Genomic DNA, 11,357 nt, shown 5'->3' with positions numbered 1-11,357 from the left:
GAGAGAGAGGAGGGAGAGAGGGAGAGAGAGAGAAAAAGAGAGGGAGAGAAAGAGAGAGAGAGGGAAGAGAGGGAGGGAGAGAGAGAGAGGGGAAGATAGGGAGGGAGAGAGAGGGGGGAAGATAGAGAGAGGGGGAAGAGAGGGAGAGAGGGGGGGAAGAGAGGAGAGAGAGAGGGGGGGAAGAGAGGAGAGAGAGAGGGGGGAAGAGAGGGAGAGAGAGAGAGAAAGAGAGGGAGAGAGGAGGGAGAAAGCTTAACTCATCCTTTAGAGCTGTTTAGCCCCTACACCTAAGCCTCAGATTGGGCTTTTTGTGTATGGAGTTAATCTGATTAGGAACTTCATGTATATTCTATTCTACCTTGTTTTCCCAGGAGACATCGCGTTCAGATTTCTCAACTACGTGGACAAGCTGCCCCCGAACACTTTGAGTGAGCACTGTGCCCCCCATGTCACCGTTGCGGATATTAACCGTGCTATGCTGGATGTGGGGGAGCAAAGGGCTCGAGATTTGTTCAAAGTGCCCGTACCCAATCCGAGACTGAGATTCCTGGAGGCTAACGCAGAAGAATTACCGATAGAGAGCGACTCTTATTCTGCGTACACGATTGCGTTCGGGATTCGAAATGTGACTCGCATTGATAAGGTGCGTGCCGGTGACTGAGTGGAATTTTAGAATAGAATATTAGATAGATATACCCAATCCGAGACTGAGATTCCTGGAGGCTAACGCAGAAGAATTACCGATAGAGAGCGACTCTTATTCTGCGTACACAATTGCGTTCGGGATTCGAAATGTGACCCGTATTGATAAGGTGCGTGTCGCTAACTGAGTGGATTTTTAGATGAAGTGAAAATACGATCTGGAAGCAACCTCCGCGCTCCGTGGTCGAGTGGTTAAGAGCACTGACTCTCAACCCCGAGGTGCTGGGTTCGAATTCCGGCCAGGGCGGAAATTTTCTGACCGATTTTTTTTTTTTTGTTTCGTTCTTCGATAGGCATGGATGTAAATTATAAAAGAATGTGTCTTGAAGTAATGCGAGAGCGGTACCGCGGTACAATCTTTTTCTCGAAAAAAATCATCATTATTATTATTATTATTTTCATTGCAGGCGTTAAGTGAAGCATACAGGGTTCTAAAGCCTGGTGGTAGATTCCTGTGTTTGGAATTCAGTCACGTCAATAACTCCATGCTTCAGTGGTAAGTAGAAGGTCCTGGGTTCGATTCCCATCACCAGGAAATGTGCTTATTAAGGATATGTATTCCTGTGTTTGGAAGGGAATAGGAGAGAGGGAGGGAGAGAGAGGGAAGGAGAGAGAGGGAAGGAGAGAGAGGGAAGGAGAGAGAGGGAAGGAGAGAGAGGGAAGGAGAGAGAGGGAAGGAGAGAGAGGGAAGGAGAGAGAGGGAAGGAGAGAGAGGGAAGGAGAGAGAGGGAAGGAGAGAGAGGGAAGGAGAGAGAGGGAAGGAGAGAGAGGGAAGGAGAGAGAGGGAAGGAGAGAGAGGGAAGGAGAGAGAGGGAAGGAGAGAGAGGGAAGGAGAGAGAGGGAAGGAGAGAGAGGGAAGGAGAGAGAGGGAAGGAGAGAGAGGGAAGGAGAGAGAGGGAAGGAGAGAGAGGGAAGGAGAGAGAGGGAAGGAGAGAGAGGGAAGGAGAGAGAGGGAAGGAGAGAGAGGGAAGGAGAGAGAGGGAAGGAGAGAGAGGGAAGGAGAGAGAGGGAAGGAGAGAGAGGGAAGGAGAGAGAGGGAAGGAGAGAGAGGGAAGGAGAGAGAGGGAAGGAGAGAGAGGGAAGGAGAGAGAGGGAAGGAGAGAGAGGGAAGGAGAGAGAGGGAAGGAGAGAGAGGGAAGGAGAGAGAGGGAAGGAGAGAGAGGGAAGGAGAGAGAGGGAAGGAGAGAGAGGGAAGGAGAGAGAGGGAAGGAGAGAGAGGGAAGGAGAGAGAGGGAAGGAGAGAGAGGGAAGGAGAGAGAGGGAAGGAGAGAGAGGGAAGGAGAGAGAGGGAAGGAGAGAGAGGGAAGGAGAGAGAGGGAAGGAGAGAGAGGGAAGGAGAGAGAGGGAAGGAGAGAGAGGGAAGGAGAGAGAGGGAAGGAGAGAGAGGGAAGGAGAGAGAGGGAAGGAGAGAGAGGGAAGGAGAGAGAGGGAAGGAGAGAGAGGGAAGGAGAGAGAGGGAAGGAGAGAGAGGGAAGGAGAGAGAGGGAAGGAGAGAGAGGGAAGGAGAGAGAGGGAAGGAGAGAGAGGGAAGGAGAGAGAGGGAAGGAGAGAGAGGGAAGGAGAGAGAGGGAAGGAGAGAGAGGGAAGGAGAGAGAGGGAAGGAGAGAGAGGGAAGGAGAGAGAGGGAAGGAGAGAGAGGGAAGGAGAGAGAGGGAAGGAGAGAGAGGGAAGGAGAGAGAGGGAAGGAGAGAGAGGGAAGGAGAGAGAGGGAAGGAGAGAGAGGGAAGGAGAGAGAGGGAAGGAGAGAGAGGGAAGGAGAGAGAGGGAAGGAGAGAGAGGGAAGGAGAGAGAGGGAAGGAGAGAGAGGGAAGGAGAGAGAGGGAAGGAGAGAGAGGGAAGGAGAGAGAGGGAAGGAGAGAGAGGGAAGGAGAGAGAGGGAAGGAGAGAGAGGGAAGGAGAGAGAGGGAAGGAGAGAGAGGGAAGGAGAGAGAGGGAAGGAGAGAGAGGGAAGGAGAGAGAGGGAAGGAGAGAGAGGGAAGGAGAGAGAGGGAAGGAGAGAGAGGGAAGGAGAGAGAGGGAAGGAGAGAGAGGGAAGGAGAGAGAGGGAAGGAGAGAGAGGGAAGGAGAGAGAGGGAAGGAGAGAGAGGGAAGGAGAGAGAGGGAAGGAGAGAGAGGGAAGGAGAGAGAGGGAAGGAGAGAGAGGGAAGGAGAGAGAGGGAAGGAGAGAGAGGGAAGGAGAGAGAGGGAAGGAGAGAGAGGGAAGGAGAGAGAGGGAAGGAGAGAGAGGGAAGGAGAGAGAGGGAAGGAGAGAGAGGGAAGGAGAGAGAGGGAAGGAGAGAGAGGGAAGGAGAGAGAGGGAAGGAGAGAGAGGGAAGGAGAGAGAGGGAAGGAGAGAGAGGGAAGGAGAGAGAGGGAAGGAGAGAGAGGGAAGGAGAGAGAGGGAAGGAGAGAGAGGGAAGGAGAGAGAGGGAAGGAGAGAGAGGGAAGGAGAGAGAGGGAAGGAGAGAGAGGGAAGGAGAGAGAGGGAAGGAGAGAGAGGGAAGGAGAGAGAGGGAAGGAGAGAGAGGGAAGGAGAGAGAGGGAAGGAGAGAGAGGGAAGGAGAGAGAGGGAAGGAGAGAGAGGGAAGGAGAGAGAGGGAAGGAGAGAGAGGGAAGGAGAGAGAGGGAAGGAGAGAGAGGGAAGGAGAGAGAGGGAAGGAGAGAGAGGGAAGGAGAGAGAGGGAAGGAGAGAGAGGGAAGGAGAGAGAGGGAAGGAGAGAGAGGGAAGGAGAGAGAGGGAAGGAGAGAGAGGGAAGGAGAGAGAGGGAAGGAGAGAGAGGGAAGGAGAGAGAGGGAAGGAGAGAGAGGGAAGGAGAGAGAGGGAAGGAGAGAGAGGGAAGGAGAGAGAGGGAAGGAGAGAGAGGGAAGGAGAGAGAGGGAAGGAGAGAGAGGGAAGGAGAGAGAGGGAAGGAGAGAGAGGGAAGGAGAGAGAGGGAAGGAGAGAGAGGGAAGGAGAGAGAGGGAAGGAGAGAGAGGGAAGGAGAGAGAGGGAAGGAGAGAGAGGGAAGGAGAGAGAGGGAAGGAGAGAGAGGGAAGGAGAGAGAGGGAAGGAGAGAGAGGGAAGGAGAGAGAGGGAAGGAGAGAGAGGGAAGGAGAGAGAGGGAAGGAGAGAGAGGGAAGGAGAGAGAGGGAAGGAGAGAGAGGGAAGGAGAGAGAGGGAAGGAGAGAGAGGGAAGGAGAGAGAGGGAAGGAGAGAGAGGGAAGGAGAGAGAGGGAAGGAGAGAGAGGGAAGGAGAGAGAGGGAAGGAGAGAGAGGGAAGGAGAGAGAGGGAAGGAGAGAGAGGGAAGGAGAGAGAGGGAAGGAGAGAGAGGGAAGGAGAGAGAGGGAAGGAGAGAGAGGGAAGGAGAGAGAGGGAAGGAGAGAGAGGGAAGGAGAGAGAGGGAAGGAGAGAGAGGGAAGGAGAGAGAGGGAAGGAGAGAGAGGGAAGGAGAGAGAGGGAAGGAGAGAGAGGGAAGGAGAGAGAGGGAAGGAGAGAGAGGGAAGGAGAGAGAGGGAAGGAGAGAGAGGGAAGGAGAGAGAGGGAAGGAGAGAGAGGGAAGGAGAGAGAGGGAAGGAGAGAGAGGGAAGGAGAGAGAGGGAAGGAGAGAGAGGGAAGGAGAGAGAGGGAAGGAGAGAGAGGGAAGGAGAGAGAGGGAAGGAGAGAGAGGGAAGGAGAGAGAGGGAAGGAGAGAGAGGGAAGGAGAGAGAGGGAAGGAGAGAGAGGGAAGGAGAGAGAGGGAAGGAGAGAGAGGGAAGGAGAGAGAGGGAAGGAGAGAGAGGGAAGGAGAGAGAGGGAAGGAGAGAGAGGGAAGGAGAGAGAGGGAAGGAGAGAGAGGGAAGGAGAGAGAGGGAAGGAGAGAGAGGGAAGGAGAGAGAGGGAAGGAGAGAGAGGGAAGGAGAGAGAGGGAAGGAGAGAGAGGGAAGGAGAGAGAGGGAAGGAGAGAGAGGGAAGGAGAGAGAGGGAAGGAGAGAGAGGGAAGGAGAGAGAGGGAAGGAGAGAGAGGGAAGGAGAGAGAGGGAAGGAGAGAGAGGGAAGGAGAGAGAGGGAAGGAGAGAGAGGGAAGGAGAGAGAGGGAAGGAGAGAGAGGGAAGGAGAGAGAGGGAAGGAGAGAGAGGGAAGGAGAGAGAGGGAAGGAGAGAGAGGGAAGGAGAGAGAGGGAAGGAGAGAGAGGGAAGGAGAGAGAGGGAAGGAGAGAGAGGGAAGGAGAGAGAGGGAAGGAGAGAGAGGGAAGGAGAGAGAGGGAAGGAGAGAGAGGGAAGGAGAGAGAGGGAAGGAGAGAGAGGGAAGGAGAGAGAGGGAAGGAGAGAGAGGGAAGGAGAGAGAGGGAAGGAGAGAGAGGGAAGGAGAGAGAGGGAAGGAGAGAGAGGGAAGGAGAGAGAGGGAAGGAGAGAGAGGGAAGGAGAGAGAGGGAAGGAGAGAGAGGGAAGGAGAGAGAGGGAAGGAGAGAGAGGGAAGGAGAGAGAGGGAAGGAGAGAGAGGGAAGGAGAGAGAGGGAAGGAGAGAGAGGGAAGGAGAGAGAGGGAAGGAGAGAGAGGGAAGGAGAGAGAGGGAAGGAGAGAGAGGGAAGGAGAGAGAGGGAAGGAGAGAGAGGGAAGGAGAGAGAGGGAAGGAGAGAGAGGGAAGGAGAGAGAGGGAAGGAGAGAGAGGGAAGGAGAGAGAGGGAAGGAGAGAGAGGGAAGGAGAGAGAGGGAAGGAGAGAGAGGGAAGGAGAGAGAGGGAAGGAGAGAGAGGGAAGGAGAGAGAGGGAAGGAGAGAGAGGGAAGGAGAGAGAGGGAAGGAGAGAGAGGGAAGGAGAGAGAGGGAAGGAGAGAGAGGGAAGGAGAGAGAGGGAAGGAGAGAGAGGGAAGGAGAGAGAGGGAAGGAGAGAGAGGGAAGGAGAGAGAGGGAAGGAGAGAGAGGGAAGGAGAGAGAGGGAAGGAGAGAGAGGGAAGGAGAGAGAGGGAAGGAGAGAGAGGGAAGGAGAGAGAGGGAAGGAGAGAGAGGGAAGGAGAGAGAGGGAAGGAGAGAGAGGGAAGGAGAGAGAGGGAAGGAGAGAGAGGGAAGGAGAGAGAGGGAAGGAGAGAGAGGGAAGGAGAGAGAGGGAAGGAGAGAGAGGGAAGGAGAGAGAGGGAAGGAGAGAGAGGGAAGGAGAGAGAGGGAAGGAGAGAGAGGGAAGGAGAGAGAGGGAAGGAGAGAGAGGGAAGGAGAGAGAGGGAAGGAGAGAGAGGGAAGGAGAGAGAGGGAAGGAGAGAGAGGGAAGGAGAGAGAGGGAAGGAGAGAGAGGGAAGGAGAGAGAGGGAAGGAGAGAGAGGGAAGGAGAGAGAGGGAAGGAGAGAGAGGGAAGGAGAGAGAGGGAAGGAGAGAGAGGGAAGGAGAGAGAGGGAAGGAGAGAGAGGGAAGGAGAGAGAGGGAAGGAGAGAGAGGGAAGGAGAGAGAGGGAAGGAGAGAGAGGGAAGGAGAGAGAGGGAAGGAGAGAGAGGGAAGGAGAGAGAGGGAAGGAGAGAGAGGGAAGGAGAGAGAGGGAAGGAGAGAGAGGGAAGGAGAGAGAGGGAAGGAGAGAGAGGGAAGGAGAGAGAGGGAAGGAGAGAGAGGGAAGGAGAGAGAGGGAAGGAGAGAGAGGGAAGGAGAGAGAGGGAAGGAGAGAGAGGGAAGGAGAGAGAGGGAAGGAGAGAGAGGGAAGGAGAGAGAGGGAAGGAGAGAGAGGGAAGGAGAGAGAGGGAAGGAGAGAGAGGGAAGGAGAGAGAGGGAAGGAGAGAGAGGGAAGGAGAGAGAGGGAAGGAGAGAGAGGGAAGGAGAGAGAGGGAAGGAGAGAGAGGGAAGGAGAGAGAGGGAAGGAGAGAGAGGGAAGGAGAGAGAGGGAAGGAGAGAGAGGGAAGGAGAGAGAGGGAAGGAGAGAGAGGGAAGGAGAGAGAGGGAAGGAGAGAGAGGGAAGGAGAGAGAGGGAAGGAGAGAGAGGGAAGGAGAGAGAGGGAAGGAGAGAGAGGGAAGGAGAGAGAGGGAAGGAGAGAGAGGGAAGGAGAGAGAGGGAAGGAGAGAGAGGGAAGGAGAGAGAGGGAAGGAGAGAGAGGGAAGGAGAGAGAGGGAAGGAGAGAGAGGGAAGGAGAGAGAGGGAAGGAGAGAGAGGGAAGGAGAGAGAGGGAAGGAGAGAGAGGGAAGGAGAGAGAGGGAAGGAGAGAGAGGGAAGGAGAGAGAGGGAAGGAGAGAGAGGGAAGGACCAAAGTTTGGGTTACCAAAATGACACAACATACTTCTCAGACAAAATTGTTACAAAAGTTAAAATGAGAGAATGATTTTGAATTAAAGCAAGATCATGATTTAAAGGTCAATATTGAAGTTGAATTTCGTCCGATTTTATGGTAGTAATTAAATGATTCCAGATATTTTTTCCTTTGCCCATTTTGGGACTAATTTTAATTTTTCTTTCTGTCAATTTGCATTGGAGTTCACAAAGGAGTTGGTATCAACACACTAGCATGGAAAAGAGAATGGAAAGGGGAAGAGATTCTGTCAAGTCGACGGAAATTTGGATTGAACTCAGACGATTGAATGTCTGTCTCTTTACACCTCAAATTCTTTGATTTTTTTCTCTCAAAGAATTTAAACTCTTCAACTTGGTTCTCTTGAAAAAGTCTCTTTCGAGTTTTCGACTCATTTCTCTTGGAATCAAGAAAAATAAGCAATCGGAAAGAATTTTATTTCCCCCACCATCTCCTTCTTGCGTCGACATGAACAAAATTTTCATGGAAAATAAAAAATAAAAGGAAAATCAAGAAAGAAAAAAAGTAAACGAACGACATCGATTGCAAATTACACTTAAATCAAAGGTTTTAGGTTAATTTTAATTCATAAACTGAGACACACTTAATGAGAGATTTTTAATGTGTTTTATTTAAAGAGGAGGTTAACAATTGGAGTCCTATTCCTCTAATGAGAGATTAAAAATGAAAATGGATGAGAAATATACAGGGTACAGGGTGCGAGCGTTTCAGATTCAATAGGGTCCAACATGCGAGTGGTTCAAGTGTTTCACGGATGGGAAACATAAAAAAAGAGCAAATCGTGTTTTTATTTTCTTCAAAATATCGAGTTTTTTTCGCAAGATAATGCCATAATAAAATACAATAATTCCATACAGAAACAATTGAAAATTGAAAGGTATTGTTTAAGCAAAATTTACAAATGTCTACTTCCACTTTGCGATGAAGCTATTTTTATGTCGCCCTGGGAATTACGAGTCCAAATACTTGCAAAATTTTGAAAGCTACCTCAAAAATATCGCTGCCACTCCCTGTATCAATTCATTCGCACTTGGAACCACCCTGTCCATAAAAAAATTCTAAACTAAGTTTATTTATGGCTGAATATATAAATTTGATTTTTTTTTTTTTTTTTCAAAGTAGAGAAAAAACAGAAAAACAGAGCAGCAAAAACCTATATCGGTTTCAAAAACTTTCATACAATAATAGTTAGGTTAGTAGTGGAATCATTAGCGAGTTTTTGCAACCAAAATTAGCGTCCCGTTAACTGAACTCTTGGACGTTATTTGATGAAAACTCGTTTCTGCTGAAACGCGTTTTGGTCAACTTTCGTCTTGGGTTTCAGTTATCGTCACGTTAAAGCCTGATTCACACTATAGTGCCAGTCAAGGTCCAGTCACGGTCCGGTAACGGTCCGATCAAAAGATTGAGTATTCACACTATCGTTCAAGCAACGTTCATGCTTCGGTCATGCTTCGGTCATTTTTCTTTCATTTCTAGTTGGTCTGAACGAAGGAATGTTGATCGTTGCTTGATCGCTGCCTATTCACACTACAGTGCCAGTCTCGCTCCGGTCACGGTCCAGTTTCGGTCCGATCAAAAAGATTCGTCGCGAGAATGTTCCAAATTTTGACTGTGAGCTGACCGTTACCGTAACTTGACTAGAACGTCTAGTGTGTACACTCACATTTACTTGCCTTCAACAATCATTTGATCGGACCGATACCGGACCGTGACTGGACCTTGACTGGCACTATAGTGTGAATCAAGCTATACTCAATCTTTTGATCGGACCGTTACCGGACCGTGACTGGACCTTGACTGGCACTATAGTGTGAATCAAGCTATACTCAATCTTTTGATCGGACCGTTACCGGACCGTGACTGGACCTTGACTGGCACTATAGTGTGAATCAAGCTATACTCAATCTTTTGATCGGACCGTTACCGGACCGTGACTGGACCTTGACTGGCACTATAGTGTGAATCAGGCTTTATTCTCAAATAAAATAAATAAATAAAGAGGCAATAAATTGCAATAAATAGAAGTTTAGTTGTAAGGTGAACGGTTGACGGTTGATCGAAATAAACTTACCGTTCAGAAAGAACAGTTCAGTTCAGGAACGAACTTTTTCAAAGAACCAGTTCCTACAGTTCGTTCGTTCTTTTCCCTTTTCCCATCTCTAGCTCTCAGGCCGTGTTTATGTAACGGGCTGAGATGAGCTGGGATGAGGTGAGATGGGATATTGTTTCTACAGTTTTGCATTGGAGTGGTAACTTAAGCAAGGATAGCGTGGGATTGTTGGGCATTTTTTCTAACCCTCTGTCCCGGCGGCAATTTTTAAAATTTATTTTATATTTATTTTTGTTTGCTTTGTAATTCGCTTGTTTGTAATATCTAATTTAAATGAAAAGTATAATATAAACGTGCAAACTAGAGATAAAAAGTAAAAAATGAATTCAGATTGTACGCGTTGCGAAAAAAAATCAAAATTTCGAATTTCCCGCCAACTTTACAAGTTTACAAGCTCATGAAGACTCTGTGTTAAGTTACCACATAATTTTCCACACGCCAAGAAAGGCCAAGAATGGCCTAGCTCAGCCCAGTACATAAACACAGCCTCAATGAGGTAGTCTTGAGTCCTATCCAATCAGTAGAAGCACTGTTATTATCATACAGGGTGATCATTAAGTTTCTCTTAATTCTCTACAGGGTGTAACGACTGATGAAGACACGGACGGGTATATGTCGAGCGTGAGTAGGAAATCTGTGAATACAACCACCTCGACCGCCAAGAATGCTAAGAAGAAGCGGGTAAGTGTACCTGTTTGAAAGTTTGAAGGGGATTTCATCCTCAACAAATAAGGTTTGTTCTCGGAACGGCTGGCTTTCTCCTATTCTGTGTTCGTTCTCTCTTCGATTCCGGAACGATAATATCGCAGTTACCGTTTAAAACCTTAAAAAAGAGGTTTGATATAGAGGGAGCTGTAATTGCCAAGGTCTTATCGCCTCCAAAGCAAAGAGAGAAGGAAGACAGGATAGGAGAAAGCCAGCCGTTTCGAGAACGAACCCTGTTTGTGTTAGGATAGATTTTGTCCCGGACGTAAATCGAACCAGCTTTCCCTTTTCTGAAGAACTGACAAATATCTTTACTCCAGCGGTAGGCTACGACTCGCGAATCGAACCCGCGACCTAGCGCTTGCGAGGCAGACGCGCGAGTCTCCAGGGTATTAAGGTTGGCTGAGTTGAAATCCAAATCTGAAAGTTACTGTGGAACAAAGAAACCATATCGGAATGAGTGGTGATTATTGGTTACAGACTATAAATAGGGATCAGCAGCCGAACCCTAACCAGTCTGTGGCTAGCTTTAGGTTACAAAGGGTTTATGATCAATGTGATTTCTCAATTATTTAGCCTTAAGATACCATGGTAATAATTTCACCGACTAGAAAGAAAAGAAAGCAGAGAAATCACATTGATTGATCTCAGGTACCATAATAATAATAGACTCTTGAGTGGAAGGCAACCACTAGGCGAGGTTAACGCCTTAGGCGTTCTCTACCACCTAACCCTTAGAGCTCTATTATTATGTGGTTAAATTCTCAAATCAATGAGGATAAAATTCCATACCTCGGCTGGGATCGAACCCACGCCCTCCTGATTACCAGGCGAGCGTCTTGACCACTACGCCACCGAGGCAGGTGTACAAAACAATACAGGGTTTATGATGCTTCAAGCACAGATCATCATAGTTGACTGTGGTTCGGGATGGGCCGAGTAATCTTGACTAGAGACCATCAACCCCCCTTGAAGCAGCTACACCGCTACAACAACACCAACAACAACACCAACAACAACACCAACAACAACACCAACAACAACACCAACAACAACACCAACAACAACACCAACAACAACACCAACAACAACACCAACAACAACACCAACAACAACACCAACAACAACACCAACAACAACACCAACAACAACACCAACAACAACACCAACAACAACACCAACAACAACACCAACAACAACACCAACAACAACACCAACAACAACACCAACAACAACACCAACAACAACACCAACAACAACACCAACAACAACACCAACAACAACACCAACAACAACACCAACAACAACACCAACAACAACACCAACAACAACAACAACAACACCAACACCAACCAACTATGGCCCGTATTTTTCATTTCTTGTTTCAGCGGTACAATTCAGACAGTGATAATGAAGACGTGAAGTCTGACGTCAGTGATGGAATGGACTTTGGTCCCACAGCCTATGTAAGTAACACTCCTGCTCTATTTGAATTACCTACCTATCTTGAGAACCACTTATGAAAATCATAAATACAGAGTGTTTATAAAGCCTCGGGACCCCTGGATATAAAGTTATGAAATAGGTAACTACAAAACTTATTACCTTTATATGATACAA

The 11,357-nt window shown here is 48.9% G+C and overlaps 1 protein-coding gene across 1 annotated transcript in view; it reads left to right on the top strand.

Moving 5' to 3' along the window:
• Nucleotides 1-340: 340 nt before the first annotated feature.
• The window catches only part of LOC103521907 (2-methoxy-6-polyprenyl-1,4-benzoquinol methylase, mitochondrial-like), a gene marked incomplete at its 3' end in the record, with an annotated part of 20,410 nt that continues 9,393 nt past the window's right edge, over nt 341-11,357 (top strand). Inside the window, exons 1-5 of the mRNA XM_008487011.2 lie at nt 341-643; nt 1,110-1,198; nt 9,122-9,131; nt 9,612-9,713; nt 11,126-11,203. Coding sequence (XP_008485233.2) covers nt 341-643; nt 1,110-1,198; nt 9,122-9,131; nt 9,612-9,713; nt 11,126-11,203 — 582 coding nt within the window. The remainder of the gene's footprint in view (nt 644-1,109; nt 1,199-9,121; nt 9,132-9,611; nt 9,714-11,125; nt 11,204-11,357) is intronic.

The sequence above is a fragment of the Diaphorina citri genome, unplaced genomic scaffold (assembly GCF_000475195.1).
Source record: "Diaphorina citri unplaced genomic scaffold, Diaci psyllid genome assembly version 1.1 scaffold6258, whole genome shotgun sequence".
Taxonomy (NCBI): Eukaryota; Metazoa; Arthropoda; class Insecta; order Hemiptera; family Psyllidae; genus Diaphorina; species Diaphorina citri.
This window is presented reverse-complemented; position numbering and strand designations above follow the sequence as displayed.